Source organism: Xiphophorus couchianus, chromosome 9 (assembly GCF_001444195.1).
Source record: "Xiphophorus couchianus chromosome 9, X_couchianus-1.0, whole genome shotgun sequence".
In the NCBI taxonomy this organism is placed as follows: Eukaryota; Metazoa; Chordata; class Actinopteri; order Cyprinodontiformes; family Poeciliidae; genus Xiphophorus; species Xiphophorus couchianus.
In genome coordinates this window covers 22,939,621-22,967,488 of record NC_040236.1, presented here as the reverse complement: position 1 = coordinate 22,967,488, position 27,868 = coordinate 22,939,621, and the positions used below count along the sequence as shown (strand labels likewise).

At 42.5% G+C, this 27,868-nt stretch overlaps 1 protein-coding gene across 7 annotated transcripts in view; it reads left to right on the top strand.

Moving 5' to 3' along the window:
• lpp (LIM domain containing preferred translocation partner in lipoma) overlaps positions 1–27,618 on the top strand; it is a 179,810-nt gene extending 152,192 nt beyond the window's left edge. For all 7 annotated transcript variants that reach the window (XM_028027707.1, XM_028027704.1, XM_028027708.1 and 4 more), the window contains 3 exons: positions 18,479–18,657; positions 22,119–22,239; positions 24,833–27,618. In XM_028027707.1, the coding sequence (XP_027883508.1) occupies positions 18,479–18,657; positions 22,119–22,239; positions 24,833–24,961 (429 nt within the window). In that variant the 3' untranslated portion in view covers positions 24,962–27,618. The remainder of the gene's footprint in view (positions 1–18,478; positions 18,658–22,118; positions 22,240–24,832) is intronic.
• The last annotated feature ends 250 nt before the right edge of the window (positions 27,619–27,868 follow it).

Below are 27,868 nucleotides of genomic sequence, written 5' to 3'. Positions count from 1 at the left end.
TCCACTGCCCTCAAACCAGAGGAACGATTTATTTAAAAAAAACAAAAAAAAAAACACAGGAAGTCCTTAAAAATGCAAGGGCTTATTCAAGAAACCTTGGCCACTAATTAAGTTGGGTTCCCAGAGTAGGTTACCTTGTAACCATGGAAACCGACCCAGCGTTTCTGCCATCAGCAGGTCAGCAGACTAACATTTGGTACCTGTTTTACATAATGGGCTTCAGCAAACACACACAGCCACACCGTACGCTTTTTATTCTGCCCTTTCGGATCAGACTTTTTCTATCCCAGGTTATGATTCCGTATTTAACCTCACTTGCATTCAGAGATTGTTGAGTACAAAACTTTTACTCTTTTTCACATGACTCAACAGGATAATGTGTGAGATTCTGCAATCACTGCTGATCGTGTTGGATGTAACTCTTCAGTGGAGGAAATATCTTTCCTCCACTTTTTGTCTAATCTGTATGGTGACCCAAAGTTTACCAGAAAAGTCGTCTGCCCAGAAGTCCCAGGAATTAGCAGGGTTATTTTTAATTTTCAGGGTTTTTTTAAATTTATTATTATTATCATTCCACTTCAAAAATGTATGAGCAGTTTTCTTGTCAATGCGTTGCACAATAAATGTAAAAGTGCTTCCTTTGTCAGGAAAGGCGCATCATCCGGTAAGACCACAGGGGAATCATTTAGCAGAAGTGCCCAGCCCTCCCCAACAGCTGGAACTGAGAGGGTTTGAGTTTCTCACGATCAGCCGTACATGGCAACAAGTTGACGAGGGAAAAATGGGTTAACAGCTTTAGAGAATTTTCCTCCGGCCACTTTGGAGGAGCACAGCTTATTTAAGATCATTTGGTATACGTTTAGACCTTAACTTTACCTCTTTCCTTGTATTTGTTTTTTTAAAGCCAATCAGAGGTAGACTTGACGATGTGCTTTGAGTCATTGTCCTGTTGCTAAACTCAAATGAGCTTAAGGTCATGAACTAATGGCCTCGTTCAGAGACCATAACACTACCACCACTATGTTTAGCTCTTTTACTGAAAATGTTTTGATTTTGCACCAGATGTAACAGGACTCTCTCTCTCTCTCAACCTCCACTTTTATTTCGTCAGAATATTTTCTAAAATGACTTGAGAATAATTGAGACAGTTATTTGGCAAATGTGAGATGGGTCTTCATGTTCTTCTTTGTCAGTAGTGGCTTTTCCTTGGACCGCCCCCTTTAATTGTTCCCATTGTCTCCCTGATTGTTGAATCATGAAAACTAAGAATGCACTGATATTAGTCTTCTGGCCGATCTTGCAATTCCAATTTTGAACCAGTTTTTTTGTCTGAAAAGTCGTTAAATATAGCATCAGAGTCGCTAAGTTGGCAGCAATAGGGAGACTGTTGCTAACTGCGCACATGCGGACGTGACCTGGTGGGTTGGTCCGTCAGTCAGCGCTCTGTCATGGTAGAGCAAAGGGGGACCAGGGTTGCCAGAGCTGACTGGCCGTTTTCAGTCCAGAAACAACATCAAACCCGCCCAACTCCAAAAGAACCAGCCCAAATTTCAACCTCGAATGAAATTCATGTTGATCGCGCTGGCTGTAGTCAGTCTTGTGTCCCATATGCCATTGATTGGATTCAGACTTGTGACAATTCACAACATTTTAGGTCGTCCTTTATTATATTCCTACCAGAACCAGAAGGGACTGCTAACGACTTTACCCTTTGAACACAATGACACTTGAGTTTTTTTGTGTCCTTTAATCGTGACGTTGCCCTGGGATTTTGCAGTGCTGTTTTACAACAACACCACATCGTGACACTTGATGAACCGATCACTAATCATCGATGATGTCACGGTCGACAAATTAATAAAATAACCGGTAAGATAAGTGCAATAACACAGCATTTTATTATAAGTTTTGTGCTTTCCTGGCACACAATGACAACTATTTCTATTATTTCAAGAGAATTTCCCTCTGAAAAGCAGCCCAAATTTTAACAACCCGCCCCAAAGTAGTTTTTTTCCTGCCAAATGAGTTCAAAAGCATCCCAGTCTGGAAACACGAAGAGGACGCTCGCTGATTTTCAGGCATCTGAGGAGGTAGATAAGGCGGGTGGATAAGATCGATTTTACATGCAAATATCAACCAATCGCTGATCACCCAAAATTGATCAACCCTTTTCGGACTGATATACATCATCGTTTCTCATCTGTTCTTGGATTTCTTGAGATCAAGGCAGGATTTCTTTGATCTACTTCATGTCGTCAGACAGGTTCTTCGAAGTGACTGTGGTCTGGCAGTAATCGGGCGAGGTGTGGGTAGTGACAGAGCTTAAAGTGCTTAAAATCACAGTAAATTCAGGTTTTCTGTAGGTAAGTTAGTTAGGAATGAAGTGTCTTATTACAGGAGCGTCTCTGAACAAACTGCTGATTTATAGCAGACACTTTCAAAATTTTGAAGACTAATTAGTCGTTGTGAGTACTTGTGAAAACACAGTTGTTCAGTGTTCTACAGAAAACACCTTCATGTGCAGAAAAGGTCTGGACGGCGAGCCTCATGACAGTCGGAGCCGAGGCAGGCCGTCTCGGAAGTCATCTCTCTTCGGGGGCACTCACTGTGATTGTGGTTGTCTCGTCTGGAGGTTCTCCAACTCCGACACACGCACTAAAGAGGAATGGGATCATTTAAGAACTTTATTTATGCATTTCATCAGCATAAATGTTCTTCTGGCACTAGATCAAAAGGGTGGAGGAAATCTGAATTTCTTAATGAAAGTAATTTTTTCTTTTATTCCCATCCTGAGGGCCGTGCGCCTCGGTTACGATTAGGGAGCGAACTCGAAGCCCTGAGCCTCCGAGGAGGAGTGTAGGAGCCCACTGAGCCAAAACTTCAAACTCCAGTCAGTCCAGGAACGTCTCAGATCACATTCGGCAAGGTGGTTTGGTTGTGTTTATTTTAGATTTTCTAACTGTTTTCCCCCCACAAAAAGCAGCATTCAGTTCAGTTGGTGAGCTGTTCTTAATTTGCCAAAGATGATTTTGTTTGGGGGAAACGGATTTCTGCCAACAGGTACGTAACAGGATACAACACCGATCCGATGTCCGTGAACTTAACTGGTAACTGATTAGGTTTATATATAGTAGTGCTTTCAATCGATTATAACACTTAATCAGATTAATCACACTCTAGCGCTGTGGTTAATCACTATGCTTAACTTTCTAAACCTCAGAAAGTTTTCAAAAGCCTAAGAAAATCTTTTATTGTCTCAAATCAAACATCTTGGGTTTCATTTTTAAAGAAGTTTTAAAAGAAGTCATTTTATTTCAAACTTTAAGTTAGAAATAGTAACTGTCAATTGGCTGTACTTCAGAGGAAGGATAATTCATTGTTGCTTTATGTACACATCACATTCATTTTATCCAAACTTTCATCAGAATTTTTTAAAGCGAAATTTGTTGCTGAACACACCTGCCTGACTCTCCTCACTCATCTTTTCACTTGAAAGAAACACAAGCTAAAAACCAGGCAGGATCTAGTAAACGTTTCTCCAAACGATGCAAAATCCTCGCTCAATAAACCGCTTGAACACCTTGTCTTATAAACTGGAAGCTCATTTCCCACTTTTGGTTTTGGTTATGTGTTCTCTTCATGTGAAATGGATTTTCTTTCCAACAAGGCGTCGGCACCTTGTCACATTTGTTGTAGGACGTCTTCCAGGTGGACGAAGCACCACTGGGGGAAACTCGCCCTGAGTAGACGCCATCACTCCATTTGCCAGGAATTGCAAGAATACGCTTTTCGCACATTGATTGCCATCCAACAAAGAATACTGCCGTGTATCATAGTAGGCGATAATCAGGGCGCTTATCTCGGCCTCCGCTTTACATACTCGGGTTAGGGGAACAATGGCAGCATTTGAAGCGGGCGAGCCGTATCTCTTCCGCAGCGTGATTTGCCTCGTTCAGACCGTTTGCCTAGATGTTACTGATTCCTTTTAGTAATGTAGAGGACCTCTCCCACACCTGTTGTCGTTGTGGCTCTCGCCTCCTGATTTTTACAAGCTGCTATCTCTCTCTCTAGCCAACCTTGGTCACACCGCTGGCCCTCACACTGCTGCGGCCTTCCCTCCACGCCGGACTTATCGCTGCCTATTTGAATACGCCTTTTCGCCGATAAACTCTGCAGCCGCGCAATTAATGTCCCGTTTTGCATGGAGTGATTCAGAATTGTGGTAATGAGAGAGCATCGGCACGTCATTGTTTTTCTGTTTCCTCTCTCTTTGTCTCATGAGCTTTTGCCTGAGGGATGGTGTGTCCCCCCCATCCCTATTGCTTCCACTTGCTTGGTATATAAACATAATAGAACTGACAGACTGTGAGCACACACACACACGCCCACACCCACACACACACGCACACCACCCAGCAAGGCGTCCATCACTGCAAACGACAAACGGAGCTTTCAGCTTTACTGCCACCAAGTGTTTTCCAAGAAAGCTCTCTGGTGAAGTGACTTCCAGTCGATTCAGAGCATCGCTGGCTACATAACGGATAAATCAGACGGCATCTGGGAGCTCGGAAAACCGGATACCAGAGGAAGCCAGTGACAGAACAACTCACCGTACGGATCGTCCAATCAGGACGCTTTGGTCCAAAAATATGAATTCTAGACAGATGAGAAAAGGCAGTATTGATAAAGAGTGCCAGTCCATTTATGATTCAATATCCTGTAACTTCAAGGTGCGATGGAGTGAAATTTCTTTGAATATTACACTGAAGTCTGTGGAAGAGGATCAGGGTCACTGAGGGGAAAAAAGTTCAGAGTTTCTGAGATTAAAATCAGAATTTCGGACTTTTTTTTTTTTGCAGAATTTTGACTTTTGATCTTAAAGGATTAAAAATCTGAATTGTGAAATCTTGTTGAATCTCATTTAAAAAACGAATTCAGGCAATGGTAAATACGAAAGGCCGTCCCATCCGGTACTCGCGAGTTGCACCCAATAAAACGGCGTTCTTACTTTACCTCCGAAACCAAAGCAGAACATGGATGCTCTGTGTTCTTTCAGCTCTCACATCTTCATTTTAAAAGTCAAAATGTTCTCAATTAGTGGGGATTATAAGAGTTAAGGCATCTATTAAGGAGAGGAAGGAAGAGTGATTTTCTTTGTGCTCCGACTTTAGGAACCGTGTCTCTAACCATGAGAGCACATTAGTTAACCGAGCTGAAAGCAGCTGGGACCCGTCACATATCTGATAGCCATGCTGGTCTTTGAAGAGGTTCAGCAGTGGGATTCAGTGTCACCGAGGTTAATTACTTACGCAGGTTACCATGCCTACTGTTCTCCGGATCATATCTTCCTCGTTACCACAAAAGCGCGTTACTTAAATGCCATATTTCCACTGCCAACTTTGGGTCTGCCGAGTTCTGGGTTCATTTCTTTTCAAAGCGTTCTTTAGCAACCATTTTATTTCAGACTCTGGTGATGAACAGCATCGGTTTCGGGTCCAGTGTGACTCAGAACCGCCGTTCTGCCTTCCTGTTGATTCTCGTGCTCAGAAGCAGACCCTCCGGAGGGCAGTGGGTTTAGAGGTAAAGTAACAAAGCGAGCTTCATTCTTAAGAAAAGCTAATGAAAGGATGTGCCGAGACAAAGAACTTTATCTATTTCAGCCTCTTTTTTTTTTTTTACCAAATTTTTGAGACCACCAAGGTCACGGACGCCATAAGCATAATAAAGCTCATTATCTTTATGTTATTTAAAATAAATTGGCTTTTCCATCCTGCTGTTGTAAAAGACAAGCGCCTTGAACTAGTAGCCATTAGGAAGCATGATTGGCTGATGAGCGTTTAACCCCGGCAGTTTGCTTAAGTGTCTTGGAAAGTCAGAACTCTTCCGCTGTCTGTCTGTTTTCCCTCTTTCAATAGCTTTTCAATTTAACTAAATCTGTTTGGTCTGCTACTTTAACCAATTTCATTATTAATGGAAAGAAAAAATATGTGTTCGTCTCCCTCAACCCCAGGAACTCTGCCACAAGTTTCAGTGGAATTTCAAGGTAAGCGCTACAAAAGCACCAATCGGAGACTAGTGGCCGTTTGTGTGAAGGTTTAACCTGCAGGTACTACTTTAAGCAAGTACAGGTTTTCCTTTGAGAACTATAATTAACAGCATTCAAATGAATTTTTGTGGCATTTCTGCTGTGTTTTATTTATATATATTTGTAGAGTAGACCAGGTCCAAATGTGTGAGAGCAAAGTCTGTTATACAGATGGTTTATAGTTGACATTTAAATGTATCTTAAATGTGCTTGAATAGTTTCCTAGCTTACTTTTGGTGATTTCTCAGACTTAAACACCTCATTGATACTGAGTTCTGCTAAAGCTAAAGCACTACACCAACATAGTATTCAGCAGAAGCTAGTGTTAAATTCAATATTAGCTATCATTAACCCTAAAATTGTATCTGGCCTTGAAAGACTACAATTTAATTTTGACATTATAGTTTACATGTTCTTTGATGCTAGCTAATTGTTTAACCGTTTTCAAAACTAGGTAAAAAGTTAGCTCCGCTTTTAGCGGATTGGCGCTAGTCTGCAGACCATTGTCTTACACCATATAAACCTCATATACACCACCACTGTCACACTAAATGCATCATAATATTAACTTACCCATGAAGACAGCTAAGACAAACATCAGTGCATATTTGATTTAGCTACTCATTATTTAGCGACTAATTAGCACTTTAAGGCACTCATTCCCACATGTCCAGTTGATCCAGTCGTATGAAGGAGCGGGGAGAGACAGGGAGGTCACTGAAAAGCAACATGCCCGGTCATGACTCAGCTGAACTCTGAATGCATTTTAAAAACGTCATAGATCAAAATCACCTTCCTTCTCACATTTAGACCCATTTCAAAACACACATACTGTACATGGCAAGCCAGAAGTGCGACTGTAGCTTTGATTTCAAATTACTGGTTAAAGAATTGGTGTTTTAGTGTTTAATGAGATTCAGAGAGACAACAGGTTTTTTTTTTAAAAATCTATGTAACAAACTGGGTAAAAATCTTTGTAAGTATATATTAAGAAGTACTGTATATTCAGAGTTGCAGCACTACAGCCCTTTTTTAGTTTCTCCCTTTATGAGCATAAACTGCAAATCATCTGTATCCTCATTACCCTATCCATAACAACCTCCTCTGATACTTTACCCTTCACACTGACTTCAATCTGCTCCAACCCACTCTCTCGTTTCCTCTCCTGCCTGTCGTTTTGGATGACCTCAGGTACTTCACTTCATCTGTCTTTAACGTTTTTACTCCCTGCATCTTCGTTGTTCTTCGGAGCACCACAACACACCCAAAGTTAGTCGATTCCCAACCAGATGTACTTTTATAGAATGCCAAACAAACGAAAAGATAAACTGTGAACTGGCTGTGAAGCCACTTCTATTTCCCAGCTCTTCCTACAGACAGACTGCAGAGCTGATCTAATCTGGTACCAATCCGGCTAACTGCCTTGTCTGACTGCGTCAGATAACCACATCCCCTCATTTGAATACAAGAGATAGAAATGAATAGAGCTGTGAACAGCTCCCTGCCGCTGAGGTGATTGCAGAGTTTACAAGGTGTGACCGAATCAATGTTACTAAACATAACGAATCATATGCTGACTTTGTTATCAGAATACAACGTTGTCAAGCTGTTACAATCACAAACGATGTATTTTTATCCAGATTTTCTGTGATTGACAAACAAAAAAACCATGTAATTTAAAGAAAAGAAAGCAAGGATTTTCTACGTTTGTACAAATACAACTTGACGAAATAAAATAAAAAACACAGCAACGAACTGTCTTTGAGTTGCCTATTAATTAATGATGAAGGCCTCAGAGGCCTCACGTTAGTGAGCAAACAGGATTACGAAGACCAAGGTATATAGCAGACAGGTCGGGGAGAACTTTGTGGATAAGTCTAAAAATCTTTTTTCAGAGAATCAGCAAAGAGGCCCGTTTTAAATCTCCAGTAGCTACGGAGATCCACAGAAGAATCTGTCAACGAGGCAAATGTTACTCATGGACTTCATAAAGATTTGCATAAAGATTTGTTCTTTATGCAAACAAACATGCTCTGCTCAGATGAAACCAAAACTGAACTTTTTAGCAAAAAGACAAAGACTTAGGCTGCACATTTGCCTGAACACAACATTTCCAAGTTGAAATACTGTGGTGCTAGCATCATGGTAGCCTAGTAAGAACCAGGCCCTTGTTCTATTCTATTTGCTTCGTCCAAAGGTTCTGGACTCTCAGCTAGTGAGAAACGATTTATTCCTGGAGACGAGGACTGTGTTGAGGTTTTAAATTTTACCCAATCACTAACATTTGTTCTTGATGTATCTTCCACCACTGCCATTGCTAAAACTACAGGCAGACTTCTACTAAAACAGCGCAGAAAAATTGTCATAGTTCTCAACTTCTCCTTCTCTTTGCTGATTGGCCCTGTTAAAATTCTGCTGGAAGAATCGAGTTCAATGGGAGAAGTCCCAGACAGAGCAGTGAAGGGAGATGAGAATCAAATGGAATTGCATGGGAAGGCAATGGCCAGGTTAGCATCATGCTATGGGGATTCTCTAGCTAAAAAAGGGGCAATGCTGGAAGGAAACTCTGTAAAAGCCCTCCTTTCTATATTTCTTAATTTGTATAACTTAGAATTTGTAACACATTTGTAAATATTTCCGTCATCTGATCGTTGCAGAACTTTCTAATGTAGCAATGGAAACAAAACTTTTGTGACAAAAGTGCTTTGGTTGCAGGACTGAGTTTGCTGTTTGGGCTGCGATGAGTGCATGCGGAATGGGATTGCGTGCTTATGTTGGGGTTGGCTTCATCTCTTAGCAAGGTGGCGGAATGTCAACTCAAAAACCGAGCTCCAACGAGGGCAACATCATCAAATGATCCATGTATCAAAGGCAAGTTCCCCAGGCGAACCAGGAGGGCCACAGAGAGGGTGCCAGCTGTATTGGGGGCCCCTAGTGATCAATGTCCTTCACAACATAGGACAATTGACTCTCCAAACTAGCAATTGGATATCCCCCAAAAGCTCCCCCTCCAACCGTCGCTGTCATTGACGACGAGGACGTAGGAACCGATGAGTGTTTCGGAAAACATCCCTACTCTACTGGAATCGGCAGAAAGATACAAGTTGGGGAAAGTCTGTAATGTAGCCGCGATACGCTACTAATCGGAAATGACTGCACTCTGCCCACACGTCTATCACATCTCCATGATGGATATCCAGGTAGTCAGACCCCAGAAACCTCAGCCGGCGCGGTGCGTTCAGGGCCCTCCGCGTGCTCGCCGTACGGGGCGAGAGGCCGCGGCAGGTACACACCTACACCGCTTGTACGCTCGTTCAGAGGTTCTGCTTTCTGCTGACTGTGTCATCAAATATTCATGGCTCTCTGCGTTAGCTCGGCGAGTTCTAATTGAGTTCTGTATATTCAGACGTGATTAACTCGGTCTAATTCCTCAAAGGAGAGAGCCAATTAGATAGCACTCGCATGAATAGGGTTTCACATCTTCGTGTGTCTCCAGACTTGCCAAGACAATTATGTGTGTGTATAATTTGTCCTGTACAGTGGGTGTGAGCCCACAGAATTCAAGCAAGTCATTACTTTTTATTACTGACCCCGTGCTACAGGAAATGCAGCTGTCCTATCTATTACAGGCGAGTGAGGGGGGAAGCACAGAGGGTGTTAGAATACACAAAGCAGTGCAGCCTTTTTCAGGGTTTTTGTTGCTGGTTTGCTCTGTTTTCTTCATCTCTGCACCAGATTCACAAAGCAAACTGCACTAAAAACAGACCATAGTGATTTTGACCTATTTTTGGAGTCAGGTCTCTGTTGACCTCTCTTTAGTCACAAACAGCAACTACATCTGATCAAGAAGAGGGATGTTTTTCTTTATCAGAGAACTAAAAGATCTGACCTGAGAAATCATAACATACAACCTTAAGAACATCTGACTGAAGGAATCCTGGAACGATGCTTTTACACTCAATGATTGATGCTGCAGATTGTAAAACCCAGCAGAAAGACACATTCCTCTAAATTGGACATACAAACACTGAGTGACATAAAAAATTAATATGTATGTAAATTGTTGCATATTGTATATCCAAATATACTCAAATAATAATTTAGTAATGCATTATTTCTTCTTCTGTAAGGTAAGCTATAAAACACAATACAATTGTGTCTTTCTTACAAAGTAAATTCATTCAACATCTGTTTTTTTAAGCTGCCAATATAAACCTTACACAATTGTAAGGTTTATATTTTGTATTTTTAAAAGAGCAACATTATTATTATTATTATTATTTTTGCAAAAATATCAGGCAATCCTCATTAGGGATGCACCGATCTACTTTTTAAATTCCAATACCGATAGCTGGTCTGATACAGGGAAACAGAGTTGAATTGACATAAAATGTTTCTCCTTTGTTAAAACTCAGACTGTACTGAATTAAATATTTAGTTGATAAATCTCCACCAGTACAACACGCTTAAATACAACAAAAGCATCACAAGTTTGTTCAAACATGTAAAAACAACTTTCATTTGATCAGTCAGCGCCATCAGGTGTATAATAGCCAATGTAAAATATAAATAAAGAAACCACCTTGGTCAAAGGTAAAAAAAATAAACTGCAATAAACCTTCTTTCAAATGGTTCAGAAAGGGCAATTGGGGCAATTAGGAATCCTAAATATAATGTAAAGTTAAGAATAAAGCATGATGTCACTCAGAGCACAAAGCATAGAACTAGACTGACTAGATTTGCCCTTTTGGATCGACACAACGCCACCAATACTTGATCTAGAATTTTTTCCAATATCAGGACCGATACTGATATTAATATCGGATCGGTGCATCTCTACTCCTCACTAGTAAGTAATACTTTACACCTAATGTGAGATCCTTCAAACTGCCTTTAATTTGTTCTAATTATTTCTGAAGTAGAAGCAAATTGAATTTTGCAAAACACTTTAATAACTGCAAACCCATTGTTTCGACAACAGAAGTGAGCAGATTTACGCAGCGGGCCATCTTCTGTTTGCCTCCTGAAGTGTTTTTGTTGGTCCAACACCCCAAGCGGCCCTCGACAGGAGCAAGCAGGAGAGGAAAATCTCTGTGACCCACTGCTGACCCACCACAATGTCACTCCAACTCATGGCATGCGCGCGCTACTGCCGGGGTCTTTGTCAGTTTCTCTCTGTAACCAGAGCAGGAGACATTGCCCAAAGTCCAGAGGGGTCGCATTCTGCTGCGGAGCCTGAATTTAAGGCAGACAGGCAGGCCAACTCAGATAGAGAGAGAGGGAGAGAAGGATCTGGGTGGGGAGAGAGGGGCCCTGCTGCCACCTTTTTTATTTTGAAGAAAGGCCTGAGCAAGTCATGAGCTGCATGTCAACCCTGTCTCTCCACGTTGGATCTAGTTTGATGTTATCACGCAGCTAGAATAAGATGTCTGAGTGAACAAGTAAAGCACGCGGCAGAGCAGAAGCACAAAATGCAAACATCACCGGACGTGTGCTGTTAGATTAGTTTGTCCGGACGGCTGTGAAAGAACTTCAAGTCGACGGAAACAGGATCTCACTTGGCTGGAACTCCTGAGATGGCTCCAGCGGGGTTCTTTCACTTGGGAGGCTCTGGCAAGACGCAACCCCACTCGCTTGGTCATCTATAAACCGGTGTGAATTTCTCACACTGACACAATGAGCCGAGCCAAGCGTGGCAGGCACACCACACTCGGAGATAAAACCGTTCCAGGTCAAAGACACCCAAACCTCGGATCGCTCGTCCGGACTGAGTGGCGTGTCACAAAGCCCTCCGTCCGCGACATCCGCAGCTGATGGTTTTAAGGTCACTGAGTCCTCAGAGTTAGCAAACCATTAGTGGAATCGCTTTCCGCTGCATGACATGCTCACTCACACCCACACGTAAACAAAACAACACGCACACCTCGACTATGGGCAGCAGACAAGAAGATTCGAGTGGGTGATTTACATAACACGCTCGTCAAAAGACAAGATTTTCTAAAGGTGTCGAGTCCTGTTTGCGTGTCTCCATACGATCCTGATGCTTAGACTCACCGCGGACGGATGAGTGGACTCGGGGTGTCGGAACCGCTCTCTGGAAAGCAATCAGATATAAAAGCTGCACGCCAAATGCCAGAGGCTGTGTATGTGAACACATCAGGACTCTCAGGTCAGAGTCGGGCTGCAAAACATCGACCTGGACCAGCTGAAACAATGCACTCCTAAACGTCTCCACCTCTATGGCCAGAGCAGACCCCGGATCAGGAAAGGGTGGTGCTCCCACAATACTTTCACAAATGTGTGGAGGTTTAAAACCGGCTGAGCTTCCCTCAACCAAAAGCAAATTTCTGGCATTTTCCTCTGGCCCACTCCGCCGTGATTTGGCTTCAGAACGCAGTAACACACCCTTTAACCCCTACATGTGATAAATACTTCTCCTGCTCAGCGAGCGGACTAAAGGTGGCTCCCGAAATCTCTGTCCATTTGCTGCATTTTCTGCATTTCATGGGGTTTAGGAAAAATATCTCACAAGCTGCTTCTCACAGTTGGAAGCTGCTTTTGTTGGGGGGAAACTAAGAGTTCAATCTTAAAAGCATCATTAATGTTTGAAACCAAAAGACTATTTTGTCAGGTCTGCTTCTGAAAAATGCATTCACTTCAAATACTTAAAGGCATGCAAAAATATATTTCCTTAGTTCTGTTAGTTTTCTTCAGTGCTGGAGGACAGGGATGGGGTTATTCAGAGCTACTTATTGAAACTAAGCATAATTGAGGATGCATTTATTTTAAGGACAAAGGTTTTGAATGAAAAGTAAATGAATAGCATCAACATTTTTACTGATGAGTAAATCACCACTAAATAGATGAAAGCATCTATCTAAGATATCTAACGTACTTTACAAGTTCCTAAACATGTTTTTTCTCCAGTGATCTTCCAGCTTTGTTTTGGTTAGCTTTAGCTAATGTGTGAATTCCAGTTTTAGCCAGTTTTAGCTAATCTCCCAATACTAATTTGACCTAGTTTTAGCTAATTTCTTAATACCAGTTTTTGCTAGTTTTAGCTAAACTAGAGGAGCCTTTGAATTTGGACTGTCGCTATGACATAACCAGCCTTCAAAATATGTGGCTCCTAAATTGGACACATCAGTATCTTTAACTAATCTACTGATTAGTGAAAGATGAACATTTCAGCTGGTTTGGTTTTCTCCACAATTGATGGCTTTGAAAATATTTCTTTCTAGTGTTCTTAAGATTTATGTAATTATTTATATGAAAAGCAAACTTGACACGACAGTGCATGTTACAGCAAGATAACTGTATTTATTTAATTGTATAAAGCAAGGAAATGTATTTGAAAATTACATTTAGTCTTTAGAATCTCATGTTAGCGAGGTTAGCATGACTAACTGTATGCATTTATTTTTGAGCTTTAAAAATGACCAGCCACTGGTCAGTGCCTAAAAATAATCCAGGTCTGGTAATCATTTGGTTTGACACATCTTTTTATATTTTCTATATTTCAAATTGTACCTTACTATTGTAAATTTTATCGTTACTTCACTGCTTTTCTAAATTTGTTGAATATTTCTCCAGTGTTTCCTTTCTAACCTACACAGCTGTGTTTCCATCAGTTCCTTACTTTCTATAGTTGAATGATTTCTCTTTTAATTCCTGGTTGTTTTACCAAAATAACTTGTCCATTTACTTGGTTTAATATCTGTCCTTAGACACTTTGTGCTACACTACGCCGTATGAAAGATGTTCCACGAATGAAGTTTGATTGGCTGGTCTTGGCTGTTGACCAAAAAGATTTCCTGTTTCCAAACTTTGCCCAGTCGACTACTAGCTATCTACTTTTAGTTTTATGTTGACATGAATATATGTCTGTATAATTAGATCTTCTTATAATTTAGTGTCACTGTATTTATGCAGGCTTGAACTGATTTCTGAAAGACTCAGAATTAGATTGAAGCCTGCAACAGCAAAAGTCGCCTCCTAATGTCCGAGGTTGGCGGTGCAGACTAGCACGCTGAAGCGTCTCTTTAAAAAAAAAAAGTATTTCCACCGAATCCTGACTCCATCTCCTTGTTGCTGTTTCTGCTTTGAAGCATTTTCCTCATTTTTCTCCCCCCGCTCCTCATCCTTTACAACGCCTGACAGGTTAATGAAACCACCTGTCATGTTGCAAGCTTCCACGCTTGGTAATTAAGCCTGTGATGGTTTTTGGGAGAAAGGATTTCTTTTTTGTCCTCCTTGATTGGCCCACATTAAACAATAAAAAGGGAGAGAAGCTGCTTGTCAGGGTTTGTTAAATCAGCAGACACCTTCCCTTAGGAAGTAAGAGGGTCAGTGTTTTGACTCATAGTTCACCAAGGAGTCAGTATCCGTTGTTCACTCCAAAGAAAGGCCAAACAGCAGCAGCAGAGCTCCATCTTTCATCAGACGCTTGTTAGATATTACTGAGCTGCCTTCACCATGGTGTTGTTAATTCGCACAGCCTGGCCTGGCGCTGACCGTCACATTCTTTGACACATACACACGCCGTCAGATCATCTGTAAATTTGGACCACTCTGAAGTTGACTGTGCCAGGACAGGAATTGCGTGCGTTCTCGGCGCACTCCGGCCTCCCTTCAGCCCGCACGGAACAAAAAAGGGAACAGATAGGTGTAAAACCTGTGTTGATAGTGTTGGCAAGCGGCTTAATCTCAGCAATATGCTCCGTCACATTCCCAAGTGTTGACTTGTTTCTGCTGCAAGACACCCTTGGTTCAGGCCTGGGTTTTACCAGCGTTGACTGCTGTGGACTGTTTCTCTTTTTTTTTTTTCTGTTGCATTTCTGATCAGAGGGGAAGAGAGTGCGTTCTTATTTTAATCTCTGATTGAGTGTAGGTTTGTAAAATCATCAAAGCTTCTCTGTTTGAAGAGTCAATCACATTTTCCATCTTTTACCCTGGTATTATTGATTAATGAAGCTCTACTTCGTGTAAAAACTGAATATATCAGGAATCTTTTTGATCTTCATAGGTCTAAGAGATGGGCCAAACAAGCTATATCTGGCCAGTGCAGATTTCTGCTTAGGAAATATATGACATAAATGAAAATGGATGTAGTCCAGGTTGTGGTTCGAGTTCATCATCACATGTGTGCTTATACACTGAAAATGTTTTGTGTCTGATTTTTTTAGTATTAGACCTTCTAGTCAAAGGAAAATGGGCAGATTTCAAAATCTAGCTGATTTATTGTTGCTTCTCTAATAGGTCTAATAGGAAGGCGGAGCTTGGCCCACCCAGGCGTTTTGAAAAGCTGAATGGTTGCCATGGGAGATTAGGATTTTTTCACACATGCATGAAAGAATAAAAGCAACACCCCAGATATGTTTTTGATGAGTGAATAACATCATAACATGATGTAAAGCTAAAAAAAAGCAGATTTTTACATAATACTACCCGTTTAAAATTGAAGTCAAAACTAATAAGATAATCACCAATTAGTAACTCACAAGAAAGAATAAGTATGCTTGGTTTAACTTTCCATCACATCGAGGTTTTCAGCCTTTTTTCCACTCTCTTTCCCCAATTCATCACATTCCTCATGTTAACAGACAGCTGTGTGCTACTCTGTACCAGAACCTGTTATGAAATATCGAGAAGCCGAGCCGGACTGTGTCGAGTTTTCGAGCGGAAAAGGAAACGGCTTAAATCAAGAGAAAGGGGGCCACAATTGACTTTAACGCACTTCACTCACCCCTCGGTTCAGCAGGAGGCTGTCTGACCTAAATTCACTTTACCTCATCTGCCTAGACATTTGTTTAGCCTTCTGGGCAAACACTTACACAAATGTAGGAAGGAGAGAGAGAGAGAGAGGTGGAGGTGGGGGGTGGGGGTTAAGAAGAGAATACATATGCTTGAGTACATCACATGGAGCGAAGTGGAGGGAGGGGTTGGGGGAGAAGCAGAGGCTGCATCCGGACATGTGCAGACGTATACAGCCCTCTAGTGGCAGACTGCAGAGGGACGGCGGCGTGTGAACGCGAGGGCACGCTCTGATTTATGCAGAGCCACTCAGACCGTGAGTGGGAGCGGAGCCCAGCCAGAAGGACCGGGAGCACGCGCACGTTCCTCTGTTTTGACATCAGAATCGTGGAGGGGTGGAAGGGGCGGGGGGTTTGGGTAACAGAGCAGATAAACGTTACCTAACCCCCAAACAAGACGAGTCACGAGCGAAAGCCAGAACAACAGGAGCAGCAGCAGCAGCACGAGCGAATTGAGGTCATAGAATCTCACCATCAGAAGGAAACGAGAGGAATTTTTCTTTCTCTCTTTTTTTTTTTTTGTCTTTTTAGTAGCGAACTCATTACAGTGGCCCGGAGGATCTGTGTGCTGTGAAATCATATGCTCCAGTTAAGCTAAACAAGGGCAAGGTATTCCCACATGAAGGCCAGATGAGAATAAGGAAGTAGGAATGCAGACAGACGAGTTGAGGATGGTTTAGTGCTGCTTGGCCCTGGTGTCTTACTCGCGTTCTCAGGTTGTAAATATGCCCCCCCAACACACACACACCCACACCCCCACACGTCCGTACACACACACACACACACACTCCTCATCCCCTCCATCTCTCTACCTCCGAGTGTGTGCACGCGAGGCAAACCTCCAGGGTTTGGAGCAGCGAGCTCATTAAAGGCTTTATTCCACTTCCAGGATCGCGCAGGATTGCAATATGGACATTGTTTACACACAAATGTTGCCCTGGGAATAATGTTTATTTCTATTACCATCTTGGAGGCAGAGGAGGAGGAGAGGGTGCAGGCGGTGGAGGGGTGTTTGGGAGTGTGTGTTGAGGGTGTGGGGGGGAGGTGAGGGCTTGTCTGCACACATTGCTTTTCATGAAATACAGCCTCTCCAGGAGTGCTTTGAAGAAACGGCCGTTTTTCAAACCGCTTTCTTCTCCCGCCTCGGGTCGTACATCTCTCTCTTCTTGCCCTCCTTCAACCCCTCCGGTGCCACACCATCATGTAGCCAGGATCTTATCAGGAGGCTGCTTTACGTAGCAGGGAGAACTACCCTCGTTCCGACGGGAAACAGCGTTTCCCGCTCATTAGCATGTAAACTATAAATGTCAGTGCGCGTGAGACGCAACCGGAGCGAGGGGGCGGAGGGGATGGGGTGCTAGGTTTACCTCGGCCGAGCGGTCACATAAGTGTCATTTTAAACGGCAGGGCCCCCGCGAGCGCATCTGGGAGGCAGCGCGTGACGCAGCGCAGTGTTGCTACACACCCGGAGCTGTGTTTGGAAACACTGAGGCAGCTTGCTACTACGGCGGGGGCCAATGGGAGCCACTGAACCGTGCTCTGTTTAGCCCAGCCAAGCGCACAGACAGAGGGAGATGATGGGGGAGCGGAGGGGTGGGGGTGGGAGCGATGCAGAGATCCAGGAAATGCCTGAGCGAGAGGCTGCAACAGCAGGGGCCCATCAGCTCACTCACACACGGCCTCATCAGGCCACACATTGATCACCCTCCCATGTTACCCCCCCCCCCCCCCCCCCCCCCCCGCCCCCCCTTTAGCAGCACCGCCGCTTAGAGAGCTAGTTGTTATTTATGAAATATTGAAATAACAAATGGCCTCTCTGGGCAGATATTAAGAAGAGAAATGCCACAGATAAGTCAGAGGCGGGCGTCAGCCACATCACCCCCCCACACCCCACACCCCCACTAGCGGGCTGCCTGCCCAGTCGCCTGGCTGCAGAAAACCTGCAGTCATCACAAAGTGGAAATATTTACAGCGCTCGCTCTTGCATAAGCCAGGATGGAGTGAGGGAGAGAGCGGCTGAAAAATGACTGTGTTTGTGTTTGGAGGTTGAGGGGAGGCGCTAATCAGATTCCTTCAGCTTCAGAGGCATTTAAGGACAGCTCAGGCAAAGGCCTACTGTGTTTGTTGCAGAAGCAGAGGGTGCGCCGGCGAGATTCAAATCATACGTTCCACGTTAGAAGATGTTGACTGAAACCTGCTAGAAATCTGAAGCAGCTTTCAGTTTTTGTCCTCTAATCTGGAGGAAACTTCTAGAAAACTACAAAGCTGCTGAAACACTGAGTTCCTTTAAATCAAGGGTAAAAACCCACCTGTTTACAGCTGCCTTTAGTTCATAGTAACTTGAACATTGACCAACATATCTGATGTGTATTGACTTGAGGATTTTGATGATGGCATTTGACAAAATGTAATGTTTATTGCAAGCGTCATAATTAGTTACGATGTGTTTTTATGATGTAATGCCCTTTGAACTGCCTCATTGCTGAAATGTGCCGTACAAATGGACTTGACTGTCGGCCAGTCATTAGACGATTAGAGGCCTTTGTTGCGTAACGGTGTGTGTGTGTGTTTGTGTTCGCAGAACACTCTGGAGACCTGCAACATCTGCAGTAAGCCGATCATGGAGCGCATCCTGCGGGCGACGGGCAAGGCCTACCACCCTCACTGCTTCACCTGCGTGGTGTGTCACCGCAGCCTGGACGGGATCCCCTTCACCGTGGACGCCTCCAACCACATCCACTGCATCGAGGACTTCCACAAGTACGCAGCCCGACTGGTCCCAGTGCAGCATTCATTCCTCTTAGCAGGGTGTCCGCGCAGCTTTAAACAATCTTTAAAAGTCTTAAACTCACGCATCCAAAATTAACACCTTCAAATGTCTTAAATTCATTTATTTTTATGTTTGCCTTAAATATGCTAATCACAGGTCTTACAGTTTGCTGTTGCGGGGCTATCCAATCTTTTATTTATTTTGTGGGACTTTTCCGAGTAGGTACGTCAGGAGACTATGTAGGCGTTTCTAAAGGAAAGTATTTCTCAAAGACCCGATTGGATGAGCAAGCTGAAGCGTTGCACGATTGGACCAGCACATCATCCTGGCCGTTTGTCAAGGACCACACCTGATTGGACAAAATTAACGTTTGTCATTTGACTTTTCTTTTTCTAGGTATCGCTAATTTACTTCTCTGGCATCAGGCTTTGATTAATTTATTTAGTTTCACGAGCTTTCTGTTGTAACCGAGCGTTTCAGAAGACGTAGATACAACGGGAAGCAGATTGTGTTGGCCCGCCTGACATCAGCGGCTAGGACAATTTCTTCCACCTATCTTAAGAAAGAGCTTCTGGTTGCATTTCAAAATAAGAGCGTCAACATAAATCAAACTGTTTGGATAAAAAGTCGTGGTTTTTCAGAGACGTTTGTAACTGTGGAGGTCTAATAGTTGACATTTTGCCATTTCGTTAAAGAACAAAATCCATTTTGGTTAATGAAATAATGTGAAAGTAGTTAAAATCAAAATAATAAAGAAATACAAAATAAATTGATCTCTGTTTGCAAACGGTCAGCTGCACAAAACACTGCCAAGCAGAGCTTCTACCTCAAAAAGGTAAACATATAAACATATTTACAGACAAAGAACATTTCTTTCTTAAATGCAAAGTGTTTTTTGTTTTTTTACAGTTTTGACTTATTACTGCTCTGAGTATGGTGAGTCTGTACACTCAGTCAATTAGTTGACGATCATTTCAATAATTGATTCATCCTGATTAATCCGATTAATCGTTTCAGCCCAAAGCAATTCTTTGAGGTTTGTTGGTATGAAGTAACAAAATGCAGCAGGAATATTAGTACATGCAGGGAATCACCTGTGATTTTGTTTAAAAATGTTGCTTCTGAATGTGGGACTTTTTTTTCTCTCAAACGTTCATGACCTGAAGCCCTGACCAGCTCCGCCCGCCGGACGTTCCAAACACTGCCAGAGTATCTGGGTCATTTTCTCGTCAACATTTAAACACAGAAACCCTTCGTAACGCTCCGACACGTCGCTAGCTGTGGTGCCACCCGTGCCAGTAGTGCAGGATCTCCGACTTCCTTAAAGGGAATTACGGTCAGCGTTTTGAGAAAGCCATGTGATCCTTAGATGTGGACATGAATTTAACGGTGCATTCCTGTCACTGTATTAGACATCAGTTAATTGCGTAAGCAGCATTTTTACCAGAAATGTTTTTCTCCTCAGTGACCAGAAGGGAAACCGCTGGCTTTCAGTCTGCGTGTGTGTGGGCGTGTGTGTGTGTGTGTGTGTGTGCACACAGTATGGCACGCTGTGTATTTTCACATAGCACGTATGACCTCATCAGCCGGGCCTTTGTTTCGAGGAATCTTCGAGCCTCGGCCCGTGCTGTTGCTGCATGGCCATGGTTCCCCCACAGCCACACCAGAAGCCTTTACTTCCTGACAGATACTGAATGACAATCTGGAATAGAGGAAGCGTTCGCCTCACTTCTGGTCACTGAGCGGGACCTACATTTTCAGACAGTTTTTTTTTTTTTTCAGATCCTTATTGCTATTGTTAGAAAAACTTCTTCTCCGCAAGGCATTTCCAGAGTTACGCTCGTGAAGTTTTGTTCTGTAAATGAGGCTCTGAATGTTTGCTACGCACAGTCGGTAAACGGAGCAACTTTTTTTTTAAAGCTACAGAGTGAAAAGCACCTGCTGTACCGTCTGATTTGTGGGAATATTTCCACATTGTTTCATTGTTGGTGAACAATGAATTACACTGAGTTTCAAGAGAAAAGAAAACAAATGTATGCTAATGTACAAGGATTTGTCCTTTATAAATCCTGTAAAGCAATAGTAAAGCAAAGAAGAAAGAAATTTGTCTTAGCTGAATTCTACTGATTTCCACTTTTTTTTTTTCTTGCATTTTGTCACAAAACAACCCCAAAGCTGTGTGTATTTTATTGTAATTTTCCGCAGCACACCAACACAAAGTAGTGGAGAGTTGCTTGGAAAACTCTAATTAATTGTTTCATCTGCATTCAGCCACTCAGAGTCAATCCTTTGTTTCCACTGTAATTACAACTACAAGTCTCTTTAAAGTACATGTGTTTAAAGTACATGTGTCATTAAAGTACATTTAAACTAGTGGTGGAACGCTACTGAACATTTTAATTAAGTTAATTGCAGGGTCTGCAGTTAATCAAAATGAATCGTATTTGAATTGAAAACTACATCTCAACAAAATAAACATTTTCAATTCAAAACCCATTTTGCTCTTAAATGGGTTTTGTTGGTCAACAACAAAAATATTTCTTGTTTGGTTATTTAGGTTATTCAGCCATCAGGTTGGCAAAGATGTTCCCAGCATTAGCGTTGGGGACGTCTTTGTCGCTGCTACATGGTTAGCATTGAGATGCTATTGTATGCTGGAATAGCTTCGCTGATAGTTTAACTAACCTGCACACAACAATCGTCTTTTCCAGCGTCCCATCAGATTGTTTTTTTTAACCAAAAATGAACCTGTAGTGGGCTGAGAGAAGCGGCTCTGTCCTGTATTGCTTGTGCATCAAATTGACGGGCGTATCAGAAACACACGAGTACAAAGGTTCCTGCTTGGGAATTTTGTACCCAAAAAAAAAGAAAAGTAATTCAATAACTTTTTTTTTTTTTTAAATGCACTACAAAATTCATGTAATTAGTTGAAACCGACATGTTAATTTAAACCATTTCATTGTAGCTCTGACTGCACAGGTGCATCTGAATAAATTAGAAAACTTTCGAGAAGTGAATTAATTTCACTGAGTGAATCCCATTATTTAGATCAGCTACACAAACACTGATGTTTTCAAGGCTTTATTTCAGTTAATTATTACTTTTTCTTTCTCTTATTTTGCTTACATCGAATGAAACGTGACATTTAAGATCAGAATATTACATCAGGCCAATAAAGTTGGATTATATTAAGGGGGTATATACATAAAATAGAGTTTTATTTGTAGAAGATTTTTCACGCCCCACACATCACCTCCCTTCATGTTTACAATCATTCAATCCTTTGTGTTGGTCTGTTGAGTAAAATCCCAATGAGATACACTTTAGTTTGTAGTTTTAACAAAAGGTGTGAATCTCAGAGTTTCAGTTTGTGCTTTATCATCATCATCATCATCATCACCATCATCATCATGTGCTGCTGTTCTGAGCTCCTCTCCGCTGTTTCTCACAGGAAGTTTGCTCCGCGCTGCTGTGTGTGCCACGAGCCCATAATGCCGGCGCCGGGCCAGGAGGAGACCGTCCGCATCGTGGCCCTGGATCGTGACTTCCACGTGAAGTGCTACCGCTGCGAGGTACGTGTGTGTGTGTTTGTGTGTGTGTTTTTCTTTGCCAGGTATCCGCAGCGTGAAGCCGTCAGCCTGAACTCGCAAGCTCGTCCCTGAGTCACCCTTTTCAAGGAGAGACGAGTGAATCATCGCTCTTCTTTCCAGCTCCGAAATAACTTTCGCTCTCTCCCGGGCGACGTTCACGAACTCACACAGTAACCATTCTGTCAGAAGCCCGCGCGATTAGCCGATAAGTGCCGCCGAGACAATGTGTGCCTGGCTGAAGGAGACGGAGTTCATCACGTTGTCAGAGAGCCGCGCTGGTGCGAGCGCGCGGCGCTGCTGGCAGATGGAAAGGTCAGAGGAAAGCAAGGCAGATTAGTTCAGCTGAAGAGGCTCAACAAGAGAAGAAGTTTGTCACCAGGGAGCCAGAAGAGGATGGAGGAGACGGCAGGAAGGAGGGAGGCAGAGGTCGACTGTAGGCTTTAGTCGCAGACAGTAGGGATGTTAATGACAACTCTACCCTCCTTCTACTTCCTGAACAAAATAAAACTAAAAAATTACTTTTTTTTTAAGCAAATAGGAAACAGTTTTTCCCATGGAATTGATGTGCATGTCACTGAATGTTGATATATTATCGATTTTAGTAGCTGACTTCAAAAACATATTGTGTAGATTCAGTACACACAGACGTATAGTTCAGGTTTTGGGTTTTCATTTACTGTAATAAACTCAGTCTGTGCGTAATAAACCCAGAGAATACACAAGATTCACTTCTTTGCATTGAATTACTGAAAACAAATGAAGTTGTCGTGTTCTAATTCTAGAGGAAAGGTTTTCTTCACAGCAGAAAAGGATGTGCTTTATCATAAATGCAGCTGCAGCGCTTGTTTTTTGTGCACCTATGCGGAGGTCCTTATAGGACTCAGGGTGTCTGTTGTCTTTTCGTTATTAGAAAAGGTCAGCTGAGGTAAACCTGGAAGCTTCCCTCCAGTCCTGCTGCTCCGATGTTCTCCGACGCGATCAAAGATGGCAGACGTTGCTCTGCACTCTGATATAAACAGACAAGGATAAGACGTGATTCATTACGCTGTCATAACATAGCTAGGTCTTTTCAGGAAACACTTTTTTCTTTTCCTCATAATGTTGTCAAAAAACAGCGGAGAAGGCCAAGGTGCTGCGCAGTGAATGACAAAAAAAGGCAAATTGAAAATCCAGTCTGTAAATGCTGCCAAGGTTGCAGAAAGATTGAACTGACAGACAAGTTCAGTGGACTCTTTAAACGCTGTTTACACTGTAAAACTGAATCACGATAACAAGCACACGTCAGGTTTCTGAGTATGTATAGGTTTTTGAGGGGAAAAATTGGGAGTGTGGAGAAGCATTTTTTTCACTGACTTAAATTGTCAGATTTAATAACTAGATTAACACGATTAATTCTAGTTGTTCAATGCCAGAATCAGGAGAGAGAAGTTTTGAATCTTACTCCCTTTTGCCTTTTTAAGTGTATGTTGGGCAAACATTTTCAGCGTCCTCACAAGTTTACTGGAATCTATATTAAATATTAACTATGTATTTCCCAGCCACATAGTGACATGTTTTAACACAATCAAGTAACTAAGTTACTATCAGTTGTTGTTTTTCTGTGTGTACTGTACAGACCAAAAGTTTGGACACACCTTCTAATTCAATGGGTTTTCTTTATTTTCATGACTATTTATAAGGCAAGAAATCCCACTTATTAACCTGACAGGGCAGGTTGACCTATGAAGTGAAAACCATTTCAGGTGACGACCTGTTGAAGCTCATCAAGAAAATGCAGAGTGTGTGCAAAGCAGTAATCACAGCAAAAGGTTGCTGCTTTGAAGAAACTAGAATATAAGGGCTATTTTCAGTTGTTTTACACTTTTTGTTTAGTGCATATTTCCACATGTGTTATTCATAGTTTTGATGCCTTCAGTGTGAATCTACAATGTCAATAGTCATGAAAATAAAGGAAACTCATTGAATTAGAAGGCGTGTCCAAACTTTTGGTCTGTACTGTGTATCAAACACTGACTTCACATCACAGCCATATCTGATGCCTTGAAACTGGCCTCTGTCTCTTTAAGATCCACCTATCCTTTCTGACACTTCGCCTCATCACATCACTGAAGAACACAAAGTGTGGACCGAAAAAAAGTGTAGCTTATTCTACCTGCTGTACATAAAGCATCATCAAAATCAAAGCAGCAGAATCTTTCGAAAACATATCTAGAAACGCCAACTAAGTTTGTAGACAAACTTGTAAAAAGAAAACAAACCCTATTTGTTATAATCTGTCTAGCAGATTATTTCTATGCATTTTCATTAACGTCTGGGACAGTTTATTGTTCAACAAAATGTATCATCCCAACAGGCCTAGTGGTTTGTATAATGAGCTCAGCAAAAGCGCAGTTTGGTGTTTAATTGTTGCTGCCACTAGTCTGATGAGCTCAGCTGAAGACGTAAGGTCCAGGGCGGAGGTTTAGGTAAATGGGAGGAGCTTCGTGAAAGCAAGTGTTTAGGCTCATCCTGAATGGTGGCCAAACACTTCCTGGAGTTCGAGTCATCTTCCTAACAGTGAGCGTGTGTCTTGCAGGGCTGCGGCTGTCTGCTGTCTGAGGGGGACAACCAGGGCTGCTACCCTCTGGATGGACACGTCCTCTGCAAAAACTGTAACACCAGCCGCATCCAGGCGCTAACCGCCAAGGCCACCACTGATCTCTGAGCAGCCAGCCCAGCCAGCCGCCCCGCTCAGCTCCACTGTGATTACCCAGCAAGCGCTCTCTTCCTTCCTCCTTTCATTCCCACATACCCATCCATTGAAGCTGCACACACACAGACACACACCTGTATATCCCTCTGTATTTATGTTCACCTTAAGATACGAGAAACGGCATCATGTGTTCACCTTCGACATGTAGCACCAACGCGGTACAACCACTGCAGGGAAGCTTTGTGTTATTGAGCTTCGCTTTAAAGCCAGCTTCTAGTTACAGGAAGTGAGCTGCTGCCTTTCATATTCACGCCCAACCTATCAGGTATCAATCAGAAAATAATACATCCCCCAGTGTTATTATAAGTGTTATATGGGCTTCATTTCAGTCAGGCTGCATGAGTTTTTGTTATTCATCAACCCAAATGCTTTTCCGTCAGACTTTCCTCTTAAGATCCAGTCAGATCCACCCAGCAGGTGAGGTCATGGTTGGACATGTTTGGGTGCGTGTGTGTGTGTGTATGTGTGTGTGTGTGTGTGTCTCTGAATGCTGGCCTTTTTTTTTCCTTTTTCTCTTCCCCCCAAAGTGTTTCTAAAATTCAGTGCAGAAACACCAAACATTAGGGGGTAAAAACGACGAGTCGAATTCAACCCCACCGCCACATGAACCGACACCAAAGACCCGGCGATGAACCTCAGCGTTTCCTGTTTCCTTGGTTTAATATGCAAGTGTGCTAAATGCTGTTTACTCTCAGTACAATCAGTTCCTCTGTCGGGAACAAAACGTTTGTTGCCTTTATGGCCCATTATTTTCCGACTCTCTGCTGTATTCAGTAGGTTACCTTCAAGTGGCCTAAACGGTAAAATCATCCCACTTCTCTTCAGATGGATGCAAACTTCTTTCTATATATGTGACTGTAGAACCGCCCCCTTTATTTTAAGAGAGTTTTAAGAGATAAAAATGAATACACTCCTATGCAATTTTCAACATTAAGTGCATCGACACTTTAGACAAATTAAATGATGAATAAGGAAATATTTTACGTGTACATATTGGAATTTAAGTGTCCTTATAGCAAAACCTTAAACCCACGCTGATGTCGGTACGCTGTGCTGTATGTCGGTATTTAGCCTCAGCTTTTATATGTAGTGTTAGTTTAAAGTTGTTGGGAGAACAAGGGACCAAGAAAGATTTCCTGAAAAGTTTTTTTTTTTTTTTTTTTTTTTATCACCATCTTTAATGTGCCAGATGAACAATTGGTTTCTTCTTTCTCTTCAGCCTAATTGCTCCAGTTGGAGTTGTGAGTATTTATGACGGGGAGTTCACGGTGCCGTGTGAAGTTTGAAACCGTTTTTATTTTGTTGGCTGAGTGTTGTTTCCTAGAGGGGGATGATCGGGTTTGCCGATAAGTGATCGTAAATCAACAATTAAAGAAGCAATCCTGATGAGTAACACTAGAGCGTCCCGACGGACGGCTGACTGGAAAACTTCACAGGGTGCCTTCAAGCAGCAAACACCGGGGAAACTAAAGACCAATAAAAGCCATTTTCTGATTTAATTCTGGAAAAACACTTTAACTATAGTATTCTCTTTTCTTATTATTTCTTTCACCTATTATGTTCTAAATGACAACAAAAAACGTCTCTCTGCAGTGCATATGGCGTTACTGTAGATGTGATTAGGCCGTGGCGATATCGTTACCATGGGAACACTTTGGAAATAACTCTGCTAATGAGACTTTTACTTAACTCTCGAGTTCTGCCTTGATTTGACTTTTCCTTAAAAAATAAATAAATAAATAAACCCTAAAAAACAGCATAAACTCAGAAATTGTCAGGCTTCTCGATGTCGGGGCGAGAAGGCGGCAGGTCGGTGGACAGAATGAAGCGCCTCAAGCAGGAAGGAAGCGATGGCCGCTCCTCCGAAAGGTTAGGCAACCTGAGCCCCCGGGTCCTCAGGGAGTTCTACGTCAATATTAGGCCCTTTTCTTTTTTTTCCCCCTGACAACCAAGTTCTTCGTCGCATAGAGAAACCAAACACACTGCGACGTTTTGGTTAATAAGTGTCCATGTTGCAGAACTTTGAGACACGGTTCGCAGTCAACTAAAATCTCCCTTTATTTTAAACCCAAACTTCAGAAATCTGAACTCTCCCTTTAAAATGAAGAAGAGTTTTCTGCTTTTCAGTGTGAACTAAATCATGCCTGCACGTCTGTGTCGGCTGTAAGAGCAGGTTATCTACAAAGTGTCCCCATGTCTTATATGTTCTCACTTCCTTTAAGCATTATATAGTTTACAGTGCGACACGAGACCTCTGAAAGAGACGCTGCGAAGATTGGTGGTCTGTTCTTATTCTTCTGTTGTCGCCTGTAAAAAGTGCCTTTTATCAGAGCAGCATCAGATCACGATGCCGTACGTCTGATCCAGCCGTGCCTCAAAGATTTGGCCTTGTTTACTTGTTTTCTAGCCAAAGTAAATACAGTTTTTTCTAGTTTTGGACGCTTTGGGCTGCAAGCAGCTGATTTTTTAATTATTTTTTTTGTCTTGATCAGAGTAAATTCTTCCAGCCTGTTGTCAGACCAAAGCGTCTGGTCTGAATCTGCAGACAGGGGGCCATCATGTAGTCCTGTATTTCTTTTCCTTCTTTTAATAAAAGCTTTGCAAAAGCATCGTGTCTCCTTGTTTCTTTTTAGTTTTCCCTCTAGCGTTCTTAATTATCCTGAAGAAAAAAAAAAAGTATGCTTGGTTTGTTTGGGGGTTTTTTATGTTTTTTTTTCTGATCCGTGTCCAGCAGGCCCCAACCGCCCTCCCCTGCCGCTTGTTAACACTTGGCCTTTTGACCCGCAGCCCGTCGGATCGGGCCGGTTAATGAGCAGATTTTCGCCGTCTGCTCATCGTGTTCCCCTGGATTCTGCCTGC